The following is a 19154-nucleotide window of genomic DNA, read 5'->3' as shown; positions in this document are numbered from 1 at the left end:
ACAGAAGTCAGGGGTTAACCTTAGCCACCCACGTCTGGCCAGCATCCAGCACCAGTATGTCGGACATCTGGGGCTGGAAGATGCCAGGGACACCTCAGGTCTTGATGAAGGTCCAAGGTTAAAACCTCCAGAGTCACAGGCTAGAAAAATAAGCAACAGACACCTCTTTCCCATGGGACTGATGACCATTTCATAAGACTCACAAGGCTAGACAAAATGGCTGGCCTGCTGCCTCAGGTCCAAATTTTCCCAGCTGCACACCTCTCACCGCCTCACCTGAGAGCACAGCCACCATGGAGCAGAATGAGGGTGGCTCAGCAAGTCCCTCCGGCCAGGCCTCTTCCCTCTGTGAAGGAACAAACCATGTGCTCGGTAAGAGACCTGAAATGGGAGGCACCCCAGGAGCTAGGGGGTGGGAGAGTGCTCAGTGTCAAAGAGGACACGGGCTGCTCTGCAGACCCTGACCCTCCCAGGGGCCTGTCAGGCTATTTGCTTAGCCACATCCAGTGGGACCTAGGAGGCCACCCAGAGTCGTGCAGCCTGGTTCTGCTGGCCCCATCAGCACAGGAACAAGCTCATTTGCATATTCCCAATTCAAAACATACAGCAGCTTCGTGCAGTGCTCTAGGTCTAGGGAAGCCTGTTGGATCACTCTCAAGTCCCTTTGGCCCAATCTTAAAGTTCAAAGGAAGTCAAACATTTGCATACTGTCTTTTTTATAATGACTTCATTTACATATCAAAATGGATTTGTTTGAGACTTTTTATTGAACCAAGCTGCTAGATATTCAAATTAGGAAAGGACCTCCTCTCACAGGTGCCAGCCCCATAAATCTTTGAGGGGATTTCTGGCCCAGGTGCCAGGGGACCACCAAAGACCACAATTCTTACACAAGTGCCCGGCTTGCTCCAGCTTCTGAAGGGACTGGAAAGGCCACCAGATCAGGAGTGAGGAAACTTGGGTCCCACTCCTTACTCTCAGAGCTAGGGCCCTTAGGACTTTGGCTTTAAAATAGGGGTTGTGTGCCGAAACCGGTTTGGCTCAGTGGATAGAGCGTCGGCCTGCAGACTGAAAGGTCCCAGGTTCGATTCCGGTCAAGGGCATGTACCTGGGTTGCAGGCATATCCCCAGTAGGAGATGTGCAGGAGGCAGCTGATCGATGTTTCTCTCTCATCGATGTTTCTAACTCTCTATCTCTCTCTCTTCCTCTCTGTAAAAAATCAATAAAATATATTTAAAAAAAAATAAAATAAAATAAAATAAAATAGGGGTTGTGGCCCTAGCTGGTCTGGCTCAGTGGGTAGAGCATCGGCTTGCAGCCTAAAGGGTCCCGGGTTCGATTCCAGTCAAGGGCACATGCCTGGGTTGCGGGCTCCATCCCCAGTAGTGGGCGTGCAGAAGGCAGCCAATCAATGATTCTCTCTCATCATTGATGTTTCTATCTCTCCCTTCCTCTCTGAAATCAATAATAATAATAAAAAATAAATAAAATAGGGGTTGCGGGAGCGGGTGGGACACAACTCCTATCTCACCTCTTTCTGGGAAGCTCATCCAAAAGGAATAGTAGGCAACCCAAAGGCGAGCTGTGGCAATCACCACACAGAAGGCACGTCACAGCCGCTCTCTCCCCTGTGGGCACAGCCAGGGCTTTGGGATTGCATTTTTCAGTTGAAGATCTAAGTTCGAGAGCCATACAGTGACTTAGCCAAAGTCACACAGAGCTGATAACAACAGGTGGGGCCTGTGCACAGAGCCAGGCCTGCTGACCTGAGAGCAGAGCTCTTGGCCCCTCTCGTCTGCCCTGGGAGCGATCTCCTTCGGAATGCCCTGGGTCACACGCTCTCTGACATGTCCTGCGTCAGGAGTTCCCCACACAATTCACACCACCCCATAAAAACCTTATCTTCCCACTTAGTAACTACACTACCTGGATTAAAAGGCCTTCCCTCCGAAGTCCATTTCAATTCCCCAAAATACTCCTCTGACTCCTCCCCTGGAGAAGCAGGTGATAAACAGAGGTGAATGCACAAGTTCAACAGCCCCAATGGCCAGGCACAGACCTGGGTTGGTGCTGCCCGTCAGTTGCTGGATTGCAGGTGGGTCTGGTTGTAATGTGAGGAAAGAGAGCATTCCCTCCCATGATAGCCATTGGCCCACTGGGACCCCCAAGGGTCAACGCTTTACTTGCATTACCTCACTTACTTCTTCCTCTTCACTACCCTAAAAAGTAGCTTAGCTTCCCCATTTTATTTTTAAATATATTTTTATTGATTTTAGAGAGAGGAAGGGAGGGGATAGATAGAAACATCGATAAGAGAAACATCAGATCAGCTGCTTCCTGCACGCCCCCTATTGGGGATGGAGCCTGCAACCAGAGCATGTGCCCTGACATGGAATCCAACCGTGACCTCCTGGTTCATGGGCCAACCCTCAGCCACTGAGCCACACTGGCCAGGCTAACTTCCCCATTTTTTAAATATATATTTTAAAATATATTTTATTGATTTTTTACAGAGAGGGAGAGGGATAGAGAGTTAGAAACATCAATGAAAGAGAAACATCGATCAGCTGCCTCCTGCACACCTCCCACTGGGGATGTGCCCGCAACCAACGTACATGCCCTTGACCGGAATCGAACCCGGGACCCTTCAGTCCACAGGCCGACGCTCTATCCACTGAGCCAAACCGGTCAGGGCAGCTTCCCCATTTTTAATGACCAACTGAGGCTCAGAGGTGCTAGGTAGCTCACTCAAGAATATACGAGCAGTTAGCAGGGCTGGCACCTGATCCCAGGAAGTTTGGCGCCCACGCCTGTGTTCTTGACTGTGCCAAACCAGGTGAAGGGCTTGTTTACAGCTATGAGCTATGCTATTCTGATATACTAGGAATATATAGATTTGGTCTTCATCTCCATGACAGAGAGCCTCTAAAACTTGGAATTTCCTAAGTGGTAAGAGCATTAGGAGCATCTTTTGTTCTAATGGTTGGTCTTTGATTCTGCTTCCTGACACCAAGCTCCTAAATCCCTGGGGACTTCCTGGGTGACAGGAGCATTTTTTTTTTGTTCTAATGAGGTGACTGCTGGTGGACTCCTGGGCAGGGGCTGGTCGCCAGAAAGACCAAGCCATGATAGAAGCTTGGAACTTTCAGCCCCACCCACCCCCAACTTCTGGGGAGCGGAGAGGGACTGGAGACTGAGTTAATGATTGATCATGCCTACGTGATGATGGCTCCATAAAAATTCCTAAACTGCGGGGTCAGTAGAGCTTCCAGGTTGGCAAACACATCCACCTGCTGGGAGGATGGCGCATCACAACTCTTCGGAGACAGAATTCTGCTCCTGCGGTCAAGACCCTTCCAGACCTGTCCTGCACACCTCCCCATCGTCTATTCGTCTCCATTATCATATGCTTTATTATAACCAGTAAACAGAAGTATTTCCCTCAGTTCTGTGAGCCATTCTAGCAAATGATCAAATCTGAGGAAGGGGTCACGGTCAACCCCAGTTTATAGCTGGTCAGTCAGAACACAGGAAGCCTGAATTTGCAACTGGCATCTGAATCAGGGGGGTGGGGTGGGGGTGGGGGGGATGTGACACTATTTCCAGGCAGTTGGTGTCAGAAGTGAATTGTAGGACACCCAGTGAGGGGAAAACCCACACACCTGATGTCAGAAGTGTTTGAGTAGAGCACAGAAAAATAGTGTGTTTTTCTTGCAACAGCCCACATGTTAAAATTAGAGGAGAGGCCCTTCCTCCAGGAAGTAGCAGCCCTGCAGTGAGCAAAGCAAAGGTTCACTTCCAGCCCCCACACACTCGGGTGGCCAGGCCGGCCCACTGGCACCACCATCCCGCATGGCGCCCGCTGAGGCGTGGTGCCTGCGAGGGTGGCCGTGTTGACTTGGACAAGGCCCATTGAGGCTTCTTAGAACCAGAGACGTCCAAAGCCGGCCCGGCCCTTAGAGGTCACCTAGGACGGCGGTCGCCAACCTTTCAGGCCTCACGGACCACCAGTGGTGCCCAGACCACCGGTTGGCGACCGCTCACCTAGAAACATCATAATCCTGGTACGGACTTGTAGCTGCCATTTATGGAATACTTATTATGTCCCAAGTACAGAGCTAAGCGCTTTATCTGCATCATCGCATCTCAACACTCAAAAAGGACCATAGTAAGGCAGGGGCTGTCATCAACCCCACTGCACAGATGAGGAAACTGAGGCTTTAAATGCTCTACACGCTTCACTTTCAGGTATAGAGAACACGGTAGCAGTGTGACTTGCCCCTGGTCTTACTGCTAACCACACAGAGTTTGAACCCAGCTCTGCTGAGTTCAGCGGCCCCACCACGGGCCACTGCCCTACGAGGGCTTGTGGGAGGTGGAGAAGAACTAGCTAAATGACTCTGGGCAAGTTACTTAACCTCCTGTACCTCCGTTTCCTTGTCTGTGAGAAGGGAAAAGTCCCCACTCTGTGTGGTTATTCTGAAGAATAAGTGAGCTGATAACTGGTAGAACCTAGAAGAGCACCTGGCACGCAGTAAATGCTCAGGAAGCGCTCACTCTTATCAGCATCTCAGAACGTCGTCCCAGAAAATGATGCGGGGAAGTGAAGAAAGAGAAGCAGAAATCTGGCTTCATGGTACGTTTGGTGGCTCTGTGGTTTTTAGTTTATTTGTTTTTACTGCTTCTCTACTCTTGACTGGCGGTGTGGCCTTAGAGGTGTGACTGAGGTGGGGATCGGAGCACTGCCACCAGACACACTCGGCCTCCTGCTGTTCCCTTTGCCTGGAATGTTTTCTCAGCCTCATGCCTTGCTGCGCGCGCCCCCCCCCCCCCCCCCCCGCCTTTAAGTCTAGACTCAGAAGCCACCCCACCCCACCCCAGGTCTTCCCTGGCCACCCTCTGCCTCCCCAAACTTCCTGTCACTCTCCCCTACTTTATTTTTCTCTTTGACACTTAGTAAAACATATTGTTCATTTATCTCTAGAATGTAACCTCCAAGGGAAGAAGAGTTTTTTTTTAAGTTTATTGATTTTGAGAGAGAGAGAGGAGAGAAACATTGATGTGAGAACGCAACATCGTTCAGCTGCCTCCTGCATGCCCCCCACCAGGGACCAAGCCCACAACCTGGGCATGTGCCCTGTCTGGGAATAGAACTGGCAACCCTTTGGTGTGCGGGACTGCGCCCAGCCAACTGAGCCACACTGGCCAGGGAGGGAGGGAGGGAGGGATTTTTGTCTGCTTTGTTCACTGCTATCCCCAGTGCTTAGAACAGTGTCTGATATGTAATGGGAGATTTTTAAAAATTTGGTGAATGCATGAGCCTGTCTTCTTCAAAGTCTGCCTGTAGTCTGTCCACCCTTGGGAAGGAAGTCATCCTCAGTGCAGGACTGGGCTGGTCGGGAGCTGGGATGATGACGGCAACTCGACCACTTCTGGGGCACTCACACCGGGCCTGACACAGCCCCAGGGCTTTACATGCATTGCCTGATGTAATGATTTCCCCAAACGACCACCCGAGGTGGGTATTTATATTATCCCAATGTGACAAATAAGGAAACCGAAGCTCACAGGGAGGTGGATATACCTTGTTCAAGGTCACACAGCTTGTGAGGAGCAGAGCAAAATTCAAATCCAGGCCTGTGTGGATCCAGGTGCTGAGTCTCGCCCTCTGCCATACTGCTGGATCCTGCCCGAAAGGGCCTATGGCCAGCGAGCGGGTTGCAGAATCACCGCACAAGGTCTCACGTGCTAAATGCTAACTGTGTCATGTCTGACTGTCCTTTCCCTGGCTCCCCACATCCGGCAGTCCCCAAGTCTGGTCAAATCTGCAGCCCGACTTGGGAAAGGCTTTGGAAGCCTTCCCTTCAACCCACCTCCGGCCCCCAAATTAGCTCGGGGCCTTGTGAACACTCGCAAGGTCCAAGGTCATGGTCTCCCAGCTATTCCCCTGCCTCCAGGCTTACCTCTCACTGAAGGTCAACCTCCCCAATGCAGCTCAGGTGGTATTACTCTTGGTCTCAGAACCCTTCACTGGTCCCCACTCACTCCAGAATAAAGCTCCAATTCCTCAGCCAGGCACTCAGGGGTCTACTTCCAATCTTGCCTGTGCTCGTCTCCCTTCAAGCACCGTGTGCTCTACAACCTCGACACATCCTGGACCTCCACGCTTTTGCCTATGCTGGTCCTCCTGTTAGAAATGCAGCCTTTCCTCCACCTCTTCTCCAAAGCCCTGCAAAATGTTAAGATGGAACTCAAATGCCACCTCCCTCGTGGCCCTACCGAACCCACAGGACGACAAGCTCTCCCTCGCCTGGCTCATCCACATCTCTTTGCTTCTATGGCCAGCACCCAGCAGCAGATATTAGCTCACTCCCCAGGCTCGGCCTTGCTGAGTTGCTAAGCACATGGGTCTTCTGAAATGGATTGGTGCAGGTGCTGAGGGAGACAGAAATTGGGGAGAAGTGTGTGCAAAGAGAGGCCCGCAGAAAACTGCAGAAGGGCAGCAGAAAGCAGCGTAGAAGAGCACAGGACCTGGAACCTGACTGCCTGCGTTCAAATCCAGCTTTCCCTCTTCCTAGCTAAGTGGGCCTCAGCGGTCTCATCTGAAAAGGAGAGGTAATTAGAATACCTACCTCCACGGGGGACTGTGAAGACTAAATGAGTGATCATATGTGAAGCTGAGAACAGTGCCTGGTACACAGTAAGTGCTAAATAAGTGCTTACTGCTACTGTTATGAGCCAAGCCCCAACAGGGGCTCAGCGCTGGCAGAGGGTTGACAGTTGCTGGCATAGTCCCCAAACTGTAGCTACTTTTCTGGCACATTTCCCATATGCTACTTGCTTACAACCCTGTTGGGAGATAGGCAGGGCAGACAATTAGTCCCATTTTACAGATGGGGAACCGAGGCTCACTCAGGGAAAGTGCCAGTGAAGAAGCAGGAGGGCCAGAACCCGTCAGTTCTACCTAGACCTCCTTCTCCTCCACCAGGCAGCGGCGCCCCTGCTGTGCAGGCCTCGCTTAGCGCCCAGCAGCCCCTCCATGCAGGAGGCCCCAGCCATCGTGCCTTCCTGCCGCTCCCCATGCATATCCACCCTCCAGGCCAGGCGAGGCGCAGTACCCAGTGGTGTGTACACACTCGGAACACACACACACACCACCCCCCCCCTACACACACACACACACACACACACACACTACAGAAGGGCCCAGGCCCCAAAGGTGAGCGAATTCAGACCCTTCCACAGTCACAGGAGCTGCCCAGCGGGCGTCACAGACCCAGAAGCGATGGAAAAGCAGAGATACCAGCAAGGGGGGCCGAGAGAGGGTGAAGCAGGAGGCGGAGGCTGAAAACTTCGTGTTTCTTTTTTCCATTTCAGTGACAAGAGTCACACCCGACCTTTACGTAAACATGACCAAGGAGCCACTCTGTCCAAGCTCAGTTTCCTCGCAGCCGCCAGGCCTCTCCTCCCAGTGACCCTGACACGCTGGGCAGGCCAGCGAGAGGCCAGCGCCCAGACCCTGCACAAAGACGAGCCCGGCCACCGGACGTCACCCAAGCCTCCTGCCTGCTGCCCTTGCTCTGCCCCACATTTATCTCCCTGCCTTCTTCCTAACACAGCCCCACAAGGCCACTCACACACACGAAAGGCAGGCACGCACACACGGCTGCGGCTGGTCTCGAGGCTGAGGCCCACACGCCCTTGTCACGCCACCTCCCTCCCCACAAGTGTTCTCTGAGCAGCTCGCCTCCCAGCCCAACAGCAGGGACAGGCTCCCCACAAACAATGTCACAAAAGAATCCCTCAGCGCACACACAACCGTCCCCTTGCTAGGCTGCCCGCGGTCCCATCAACACGACCTGCACATTCCACCCAGAGCCCCTCACACCAGTGCCAGCTGCTCCACAAGTACTTGAGACACACCCTAGGGTTTCTCAAGTCCCTCACGATGGGTGGTACCTGAGTTCTAGACGTGCGCCACCTTCCCAGGCAACCCGCTCATCGCACAGACACAGGAACCCATGCAGCGGGGCCGTCCTCACCGAGCAGCACAGAAACGGGCCACACCTCAGCGGCACAGACGCGGGGCCCAGAAGTGACACCTTCCAACTCAAAGGTAAACAACCGCCCCTCCAAACAGGCGCAGACCAGACGCCTGCACTCGGCCGCCCAGAGCACTGACACCAGCGAGCTGTGCGGAAAACAGCAGTTCATAAATAGTTCATCCGTGCAGGAGGCAGACGAAAACAGAAAACACTTGCTGCTATAAACCTGCCGAACGCCCCACATCCAGCAAACTCTGCAGGTACCGGATCCTGCCTGGAACGCGGACCTGTCACCCCAAGCCACGGGGCCACCTGCTGTAATTCTGCCCCACAACCCTGGGCACCCCACCACCTGGCTTCCAGTCCCCCTGGCCCAGGAGGGCCCTCCCCAGACCCCTGGCTGCCAGACCAGCAAACGGTGGGGCGCAGGAGCGGTTTACCTGGCCGCACAACACGCAGGAGACACGCAATCTCCGGGACCCACAGCCACCACCCCGCCCCGACGGCGCAGCGGCTCCGGGCCCCGGCTGGTCCTGCGCACCCCGCGCACCCTAACTCCGGGGCGCTCACCGGCCCACCCCTCCCCCGCTCTGCCTGGCTCCTACGCCATCGCCCTCCCAGCCGCTAGCAGCGCCGGCCGGGGCTCACGCCCGCCCAACCCTACCCCCAACCTGCCCCAGAAGGGGAGGGGGCATTCGGCTGCAGAATTAACCTTTCAAATGGGGAGTGAGGGCGCCCCTTCCCCGGCCCCCGCGATCGCGCCTCCCCCGGCCGCCGCTGGGTCGGACGCCGAACCCGGGCCCCTCAGTCGCCCCCTCCCAGCGCCGTGCGCGCCTGGGGGCGGGGCCAGCCTCAGCCCCCGACCCCGGAGCCCCCGGGTCAACCCCAAAGGGTAGCGGTCGGGCGCGGGGCGCGACCCTGGCCCCCGCGGCACCGGGCAGCGGGGAGGGGGCCCGGCTGTTGGCTCCGGTCCGCCTGGCCCTGCCCGGCTCGCCCGGGGCCCACCTGACTGCGATGGCGCCGCGTCCGCCAGGCCCGGCTCATCACCGTGGCCGCCCCCGGCCGCTCCTGTTTCGCCCGCCTCCAGCTCCGGCTCCGGCTCCGGCCCCGGCCCCCCCAGCGCCCGGCCCCGGCCCGGCCCCGCAGCCGCCGCCGCCGCTGACATCATCGGCTCCCCCCCCACCCCGGTCCTACCCCCACCCCCACCCCCGGAAACAGTCCCCCCCAGCGCCGCTGCCGCCGAGAGGAGGCCGGCGTAGCGCAGCCGACACCGACACAGGGCTCCGGGCTCGGGTTGGGGCCGGCGCACCCTGCGGCCTTTGCCCGGACCGGACCGATCCCGGGGGAGGAAGGGCTCGAGCTGGGCCGCCGGGCGGCTGGGCACCCGGCGGGGCGCGGGCCTGGCTGCAGCACCCCCGCAGGGCGCACGACCACCCACTCCTAGGAAGGGACAGCCCCCTCCCCCCAACACACACACACACACACTGCCCTCCACTCGGCGTGGCACTCCGCCCAGAGATCGCACAGCCTGCTAGGGCGCAGACCCACAACATGGCAGGCTCGGCTCGCAGTCGGGCCTCGGTGGACCCGCAGACCCAGGTTCAACACACTCACAGAGCCAGCACACACACACACACACACACACACACCCTCCCCAGAAATGCAGGGCACCCGCACCAGGCCAGGCCCAGGAATGCCCAGCCTCTGGGAACAGGCCCATCGATGGCTACCAGCGCAGATGAGCACGCAGCTAGGTATTTTGTCCACCAGAGGAAATATCCAATTCTATGTACTGGTCCGTAATGCAGAGGCCTTGGTGCGGGCCTCCTCGGACAGCACCGACAGCACACACAGAAGAAACCCATTCCTGCAACTCCAGAGGGACCGTCCCCAAGGCTCCTCCCTGGTCTTCAAAAATCCAAAACCCAGGAGACCGAGGAACCAGCCCTCAGAGCTCCTTTCTGAAACAAGGTGAGACATGACAAGCTAAAACCAAAGAAGTCTCATCACAGAGCTAGTCTTAAAGAGAGAGAGAAAAAATAAAAAAAGAATCAGAACAACGTTGGAATCACCGAGGCAGAGATGTAAAGCCAGCAGAGTGGGACACAGAGAAAACAGGCCCACCCCCATCTCGGGAGGTTCGGGGAAGAACCCCACCCCGGCCATCAGGTCACAATGGCTGGAGCTCTTAAGGGTCCCAGGGGCCCTGAGCCAGGAGGAGCGGAGGAAGTCCAAGGAAAGATGGTGAGTGTGAGGGCTAAGGGGGCCTAGCCTCCTTCCTTATAGCTCCTGGCTGCTCCCCGTTCCCGCCCCTAGCACTTGCCAGCTGTCCTAGAGAAGGAACAAATGACATTCACCGTGGTGTGCCCAGATGTCCCTGGAACCTGTGACATCACATAAACACATAGCGTCAGAGGCCACCTCCTCTTCCTCATACCAGCCGAGGATCGCGGGCTCTTCCTTTTCTCCTCCCAGGAACAACTTACCCAGAGAGACAGTGCTCCAGGACTACTCACGCCCTGCTTCCTGCCGTATTACCCCACTGCACTGCCTCATCCATCTTTCAGGCCCTTTCTCGCTCCCGAGTTCCTCAGCAAGACGGCCTGCCCCTCCACAGTCCACGGGGTCCTAGACCCCAGCCTGACATTTGCCCTGTCTCAGGTCCCCTGGACTATGGCTGCCCTAATGCCTGAGCTCTTTTCTCCCTAACAAGCTGGCACTCACCCCTCCTTCAACCTGCCAACTTCACCCAGTCATCATGGCTGGCTCTCCACTCTGCCCAGCCTCCCCCCGGCACCTGTACTGCCACCCACGAGTCTGCTTGTGGCCGGGCTGGGCCCCTTCTCCCAGGCGTCTTACCAGATTTCCCACTTATCCTTGCTGGAGCTGCTCATCTGTTGATGCCTCTTCCACCTCCCCTTTGCCTGGCCCCTGCCTGTATGCCCTCACTCAGGTGATGCCTGCTGGCAACACTGTCCTCGTCCACAAAAGTTTTTCCATCATCTGCTCTGTTCTCCTCGCCCTCTGTCTCGAGAGCCAGGGTCTCAGTCACCAGGACTGGTATGGCCTAGTGGGCAGCACCGTGGGACTCATCATCATTGTGGGACCTGGACTAGGGATACTACCGAGGGGACGAAGGGCCTCTGCATGGCTCTGAGCTATGTGCTCGCTTTTCTGGGCGGCCTGGCACTATCGCTGGGGCTTCCCCTCCTGCCTACCAACAGTGCCTTCCTGTTCTGCTTGATGGACCCGGTGGGCTGTGTACCAGGCCTTTCTCCTTTCCCCTGCTGCCCATTGATCCTCTCCTCTGAGCTGGAGCTGTGTGAGGGCAGTGGTGATCTTTGCTCTGGTCTCCTGTGTGTGAGCTATTCGGTCACCAAGGTCCACCCTGCCCTGGTGTGCACTATCCTGCACTCTGAGGTGGTGGTGGCCCCCGCGATGCTGCAGTATTGGGTGCTCTATGAGACTGTGGCACCTTTTCTTTTATTTTCTATTTATTTATTATTTTAAAAAATATGTTTTTATTGATTTCAGAGAGAGGAAGGGAAAGGAAGAGACAGAAACATCAATGATGAGAGAGAATCATCAATAGGCACACCCCCTACTGGTGACTGAGCCTGAAACTTGGGCATGTGCCCTGCCCAGGAATTGAACTATGCCTGGTTCATAGGTCGATGCTCAACCACTGAGCCACACCCACTGGCTGGGCTATTTTATTTATTTACTAGGGGCCCGGTGCACGAAATTCGTGCACTGGGTGTGTGGGGGTGGGGGGGGGGGGAGAGTGTCCCTCAGCCCAGCCTGCCCCCTCTCACATACTGGGAGCCCTCAGGGGTTGACCCCCATCACCCTCCGATCGCCTGATCGGCCCCTTGCCCAGGCCTGATGCCTCCGCCAGAGGTGTCAGGCTTGGACAGGGGACCCCCATCTCCCCCCGATCACTGGCTCCGGCCCCCGCCCAGGCCTGAGGCCTCTGGCCCAGGAATCATGCCTGGGCAGCGGACCCGCATCTCCCTCTGATCGCTTGCTCCACCCCCTGCCCAAGCCTGACGCCTCTGACCCAGGCTTCAGGCCTGGGCAAGGGGACCATCATATCCCCCCAATCCCCGGCTCCGCCCCCCACCCAGGCCTGACGCCTCAGCCAGAGGAGTTGACCCTCATCACCCTCTGATCACCAATCACCGGATCGGCCCCTTGACCAGGCCTGAGGCCTCCGGCAGAGGTGTCAGGCCTGGGCAGGAGACCCCCAGCTCCCCGCGGTTGCAGGCTCCGCCCCTGCCCAGGCCTAACGCCTCTGGCCTAGGCGTCCGGCCCAGGCAGCGGGGACCTGCAGTGGCAGCGGGGGGCGCCGTGATCGTGGGCTTCGCTTTAGGCCCAGGCAAGGGACCCCTAGCTCCTGGGACTGCCAGCTTCAACCTTGCCCAGCTCCCATCGCTGGCTCCACCCCTACTTCCTGCTATCACTGGCCAGGGCAGCAAAGGCACCTGATTCTCCGATCATGGCTGGGGGGCAGGGCAAAGGCGGCCCGGGGCCGCCTTTGCCCTGCCCCCCAGCTCTTAGCTCCCCCCTGGGTTTCAGATCACTGTCAGTAGCAGGGGGCTTCTTCCTGCTTTCCCTTTCGCCTCCCTGCATTGTGCCTACATATGCAAATTAGCCGCCATCTTGTTGGCAGTTAACTGCCAATCTTAGTTGGCAGTTAACTGCCAATCTTAGTTGGCAGTTAACTGCCAATCTTAGTTGGCAGTTAATTTGCATATAGCCCTGATTAGCCAATGAAAACGGTATCGCCGTACGCCAATTACCATTTTTCTCTTTTATTAGTGTAGATTTATTGTTGGTAATCTTCTCCTAAGGATATATATATTTTTAATTAAATTTTTTTTTTTTTTTTTTTTTTTACAGAGTGGAAGGGAGAGAGAGATAGAGAGTTAGAAACATCGATGAGAGAGAAACATCGATCAGCTGCCTCCTGCACATCTCCTACTGGGGATATGCCCGCAACCCAGGTACATGCCCTTGACCGGAATCGAACCTGGGACCTTTCAGTCCGCAGGCCGACGCTCTATCCACTGAGCCAAACCGGTTTTGGCTTTAATTAAATTTTTATTGTTCATATTATTACAGTTGTTCCTCTTTCCCCCCCCATAGCTCCCCTCCACCCGATTCCCACCTCACCCTCTGCCCTTACCCCACCCCCCACTGTCCTTATCCATAGGTGCACGATTTTTGTCCAGTCTCTTCCTGTACCCCCCACACCCCTTTCCCCCTCAAGAATAGTCAGTCCATTCCCTTTCTATGTCCCTGATTCTATTATATTCACCAGTTTATTCTGTTCATCAGATTATTTATTCACTTGATTTTTAGATTCACTTGTTGATAGATGTGTATTTGTTGTTCATAATTTGTATCTTTACCTTTTTCTTCTTCTTCCTCTTCTTAAAGGATACCTTCCAGCATTTCATATAATACTGGTTTGGTGGTGATGAACTCCTTTAGCTTTTTCTTATCTGTGAAGCTCTTCATCTGACCTTCAATTCTGAATGATAGCTTTGCTGGATAAAGTAATCTTGGTTGTAGGTTCTTGGTATTCATCACTTTGAATATTTCTTGCCACTCCCTTCTGGCCTGCAAAGTTTCTGTTGAGAAATCAGCTGACAGTCGTATGAGTACTCTCTTGTAGGTAACTGACTTTTTTTCTTTTTTCTTTTTTGCTTTTAAGATTCTCTCTTTGTCTTTTGCTCTTGGCATTTTAATTATGATGTGTCTTGGTGTGGGCCTCTTTGGATTCCTTTTGTTTGAGATTCTCTGTGCTTCCTGGACTTGTAAGTCTATTTCTTTCACCAGGTAGGGGAAGTTTTCTGTCAATATTTCTTCAAATAGGTTTTCAATATCCTGCTCTCTCTTCTTCTGGCACCCCCATAATTTGGATGTTGGTACGCTTGAAGTTGTCTCAGCTCCTTACACTATCTTCATATTTGTGGATTCTTTTTTCTTTTTGTTTTTCCGGTTGGGTGTTTTTTCCTTCTTTGTGTTTCAAATCTTTGACTTGATTCTTGCGCTTCTCTAGTCTGCCGTTGGAACTCTGTATGATATTCTTTATTTCAGTCAGTGTATGCTTAATTTCTAGTTGGTCCTTTTTCATATCCTCAAGGGTCTCACTAAATTTATCGGCGGTTTCTAGAATATTCTTGAAAAACCTTATAAGTGTGGTTTTGAACTCTATATCCTGTAGTTTGCTTTCCTCCATTTCTGTCATTTGTGACCTGTTTCTTTGTCTCCGCATTTTTTAAAAATATATTTTATTGATTTTTTACAGAGAGGAAGGGAGAGGGATAGAGAGAAACATCAATGAGAGAGAAAAATGGATCAGCTGCCTCCTGCATACCCTCCCCCCCCCCCCCACTGGGGATGTGCCCACAACCAAGGCACATGCCCTTGACCGGAATCGAACCTGGGACCCTTCAGTCTGCAGGCTAACGCTCCATCCACTGAGCAAAACCGGTTATGGCTGTCTCCGCATTTTTTATGCTTCCCTGTGTTGATAGAGTGGCTTTCTGTGCTGAGTGTCCTATAGGGCCCAGTGGCTCAGCCTCTCCAATTACCTGAGGTGGACACTCTTGGTGCATCCCTTTGTGGGCTTTGTGCACAGTCTTGTTGTAGTTAAGCCTTGATTGTTGTAGGTATCACTGGGAGGAATTGACCTCCAGGCCAATTGGCTGTGAGAATCAGCTGTGTCTACAGTGGGAGAACTTCTGTGCTGGAGACACCCTTCTGGGGCAAGACTTGCTTCAGTGGGGCTTTGGTGTTCACTGAGTCTGCCCCCTGAGTGTGTCCCTTATGGATCTGAGGAGTTGTAATCTGGATGGTCCCCCTCTGACCACTGGGTACACTGGCACTTGGATCTCTAAGGAGGTGCTAATTTAGCCTCTGCCTGAGGCTACCCAGCAGGAGCTATGGAGAGATCTGCAGATTCCTCTTCTTTGTTTGGGGTTTGGAGGTGCCTAGATGAGGTCCAGCTGTGAAGCAATGCAAGCTGCTGTGGGGCCTTGGGCCTTTTTGGATGTTCTGGGTCTCTCTGACCCAGCTGCAGTTTGTTAGGTAAATTTCAGATTGCAAAGGGCCAGACCTTTCATATGCAAAAGCCTCTGCTCACAGCTTGGGTGGGGTGGGGTCTCAGGGAATCAACAGGGCGGAGCAAACAGCTATGGCTGATCCTCAGTCCTGCCCTAAGAGGCCCCGCATCTCAGTGTCCAGGTAATCGCTGCCAGCACCTCTGAGAGAAAGCAGTCCTTGAGTTCCGCCTGATGCCAGACAGTCCAGTTTCTCCCCGTATGAGTCTGGGTCCCCAGAGACTCACCCAGAACTGGAGTTCAGAGCAGTTGGGAGCTTGAGACTCCCTCCCAATTGAAAAAGACAACCGAAAAAGACAACCGTGTCCTCAGTTGCCAGCCCTTTCTGTGCGTGCCTCCGTACCTCTGCACTTTACTTCCGCACCTCCTCTTAAGTTTCAGTGTGCCTTTCTCTTTCCTTCTAGTTGTAGAATTTCCACTCAGCCAGCCTTGCTGTGGTTCTGGATGATGTCCGTTTTGTCTTTTAGTTGTATTTTTGAAGTGGTTGTGCGAGGCAGCAATTTCAGGTGTTTACCTATGCCGCCATCTTGGTTTCTCCCCAGGATATATATATTTTAAAATATATTTTTATTGATTTCAGAGAGGAAGGGAGAGGGAGGGAGAGAGAGAGGGAAACATCAATGATGACAGAGAATCATTACTCAGCTGCCTCTTGCACACCCCCTATTGGGGATCAAGTCCATAATCTGGGCATGTGCCCTTGACCAGAATCGAACCTGGGACCCTTCAGTCCGCAGGCTGATGCTGGGTAGGGCAAGGATATTTTTTCCATTGCTTTTTCGGAGAGAGTGGAAGAGAGAAAGGGGTGGGGGGAGAGAGAGAAACATCAATGTGAAAAAGCCATATCGACAAATAGGGGAGAGTGAACCCACAACTCAGGTGCCCTTGACTGGAATCAAACCCTTCAGTATGTGAGCTTATGCTCTAATCACCAAGCAACACAAGCCACGACTTTTTTTTTTTTAGAGAGAGGAAGGGGGGAGAGGGAGAAAGAGACATGGATGTGAGGGAGAAATATCAACATTGATTGGCTGCCTTCCACACCCTCCCCCGCACCCCTGACTGGGATTGAGCCCACAACCTGAATTTGTGCCTTGACTGAGAATTGAGCATGCCACCTTCTAATGTACAGGAGACGCTCCAACCGAGTGAGCCACACTGGCCCATGCGAGAGAGATGGTGGCACCTCTGACATCATTGGGGCAGTGGTTGTGCTGGCCATCACCAAGGCCCAGATACAGGGGTGGGCAAACTTTTTGACTCGAGGGCCACAATGGGTTCTTAAACTGGACCAGAGGGCCGGAACAAAAGCATGGATGGAGTGTTTGTGTGAACTAATATAAATTCAAAGTAAACATCATTACATAAAAGGGTACGGTCTTTTTTTTCAATAGTTTTATTCATTTCAAACGGGCCGTAGTTTGCCCACGGCTGGCCCAGAACCTCAGCTGTGAGAGGGCAGGGCAGGTGGAGGAGTGAGACTGACTTGAGAGCTGGGGGTGGGGGGAAAGGCAAGGGCAAATAGGGACTGGAATAAAAACCTGGGAGAACAAGTGAGTGGAAGAGAACTGGTGTGGGACAGACCTTGGGGTCCAGGGGAACCGGGACTTGGTGGAAAGGGACTGCCTGGAAGACCTGGCACAAGCCTGGGGACCAAGACATGTGGAATCCAGGCTGGGGCGAGAGGATCGGAGAAGAGTAATGAATACTGTCCGAGGAGCAGATCCAAGGAGCTGAGGCAGGCGGGCCATGAGTCACGGGGAGATGGCACCCCAGCACAGGGAGAAGGCCAGGGGCTGGGGCGTCCGGAGGCCAGCAGAGCAATCAGCTGCGCTGGGGGAAGGGCGTCTGCCTGTTTTCCTTGCGTGAGATTGCCTTCCCAGTGGCTGTACCCCCTCCCTCCCTCCACCCCAACCCGTCCCCCCTCCCCGGCCAATTTGGGGTGGTGACGTGACATTGACATCAAACAAGGATCACCCTGTATGTGGCTGCACAGTTTGTGTCATCTCCGCTGTGGAAGGATAGTGGGAGCCCCCCTCCCCCACCTTTTTTCTGAAATATTCTAGAAGGGAGAGGATTCCCTAACGTTCGGATGCTTAGGCCCTGACCCCCCGGGGCTTGCGTCCCGCCCCGCGGCTAATCTGCTTTTCCTGGATCGTCACGGTCCGCGATCTCCCTCCCAGGCAGCGGCCAGCCTCCTTCCGGACAGGCCTGAGCCGAGGTCTCGGAGCGGCTCCGGCCGGGGATCCCGCACTCGGGCCGCGGACAGGGCTCCTCCGTGAGCGGCCAGAAGATGCCCACCCGTCCCAGGAGGCCTCTCGGCAAATAGCTACTTCCGGACAAACACTCGGCCTGGCCGTCTGGATTGACTCATACATATTCAGCGCGACTACTGCATATTCATGACCAAGGGCGGCCCCAGCAGTACCCCCTGCGGGAACGCCCGCCGGCCCCGCCTCCTTCATTACCGAGTCACAGAACAGACCATTTTCCAGCGGGCGGGGGGGGATATTAATGACAAACTTGGGCTGAAGACGAAACACACTCCAAACTAGACTCCAAGCAGCCTATATTCACCCTCGATCCTCCAAACCTCAAACCTCAGCGCGGGAGCGAGCAGTTTAGGGAGGTGGAGGGATTTAATTTCCCTTCCCCCCCGTCATTTCAAAGGTCGCTCAACCCCGGAGCCGGGAAGGGAGGAGCAACGACTGGAGCGCGCGCCCCCGTGCGGGCCGGCGCAGACCGCCCTGGAGAGCGCAAGGGAGGGCGGGAAAGGAAGGGGCGGGGATGCAGGGACGGATCTATAAAAGGCGTCATTCGCTCAGTTCTCTTCTCAGAAGCGCCGAGAGCGCGGCCGGGACGGTTGGAGAAGAAGGCGGCTCCCGGAAGGGGGAGAGACAAACTGCCGTAACCTCTGCCGTTCGGGAGCCCGGTTAACTATTTATTTGTTACCCTCTTTCTTCTCCCCCCTCTGAACCCTCTTCCTTCCCCCTCCTCCTTTTTTTTCCTTTTTGAGAAACGAAAAACCTCCGGAAACAGGGAGGAAAACTCCTTTCGCTCCTTTTTATTTCCCCGCCTCCTTCCCTCCCCCAACCTTTCCCTCCTCCGGCCTTTTCTTCCCTACTTAGGGAAGATCCTTCCCGGCGGCCGCCCCGACGGGGTCTGAGCTCTTAAGCGGAGGCGGCGCAGGCTTTTTGTAGTGAGGTTTGCGCCTGCGCAGCGCGCCTGCCTCCGCGATGCACGGGGGTGGCCCCCCCTCCGGGGACAGCGCATGCCCGCTGCGCACCATCAAGCGAGTGCAGTTCGGAGTTCTCAGCCCGGATGAACTGGTAAGCGGATCTGCCCTCGACTCTTCCTCCCTCCTCGCTGCGGGCGGGGTGTGGCGCTGCTCGCAGCCCTAGGCGACAGGCCTATGGGTTCGCAACGCCCAGAGCCCCAGGCAACGTGGGGTCCAGCCTAGAGGCTCCTCAGAGTTCAGTTTTGTTAGGGTGTTAGCCTGGCCGCAGCTGAGGCTGGAGGGTGAGAAGGGTGACTGGCACCGCACGGCAGAGATCCCGACATGAAACGAAATCAGACGAATTTTAGGGGCCCATTGCAAGTTCCATCACCAAGAAACTAATATTGGCAGTTAGCAAACACAATTCCAGATATTTCATCGAAGGTTGAGTGTTTGGCCCTAACTAGTTTGGTTCAGTGGATAGAGCCATCGGCCTGCGGACTGAAGGGTCCCAGGTTCGATTCCAGTCAAGGGCATGTACCTTGGTTGCGGGCACATCCCCAGTGGGGGTGCGGGTGTGTGTGTGTGCAGGAGGTAGCTGATCAATGTTTCTCTGCTCAGATGTCATGTCAAGGGAGCTCTTTCCTCACCACCCTATTTAGATGACATCCTTCTGCATTCTATAACCAACCCCTTAGTCTTTTTTAAAAAAAATATATTCTTTTACTGATTTCAGAGAGGGTGGGAGAAATAGAAACAAT

The 19154-nt window shown here is 54.7% G+C and overlaps 1 protein-coding gene across 1 annotated transcript; it reads left to right on the top strand.

Annotated features, from left to right (window-relative positions):
* Positions 1 to 56: 56 nt before the first annotated feature.
* SLC35G6 (solute carrier family 35 member G6) lies at positions 57 to 17458 on the top strand (the record flags this gene model as incomplete). The annotated part of the gene is given in 8 exon segments (XM_081108913.1): positions 57 to 117; positions 10760 to 10944; positions 10948 to 10961; positions 10963 to 11168; positions 11171 to 11342; positions 11344 to 11399; positions 11402 to 11517; positions 17360 to 17458. Coding segments are annotated over 8 exon segments (909 nt in total).
* Between the last annotated feature and the right edge of the window lie 1696 nt (positions 17459 to 19154).

This window comes from Myotis nattereri (assembly GCF_964212035.1).
Source record: "Myotis nattereri genome assembly, chromosome: 16".
Classification (NCBI taxonomy): Eukaryota; Metazoa; Chordata; class Mammalia; order Chiroptera; family Vespertilionidae; genus Myotis; species Myotis nattereri.
Note: the sequence above shows the minus strand (reverse complement) of the source record. Positions and strands in the feature narration are given on the sequence as shown.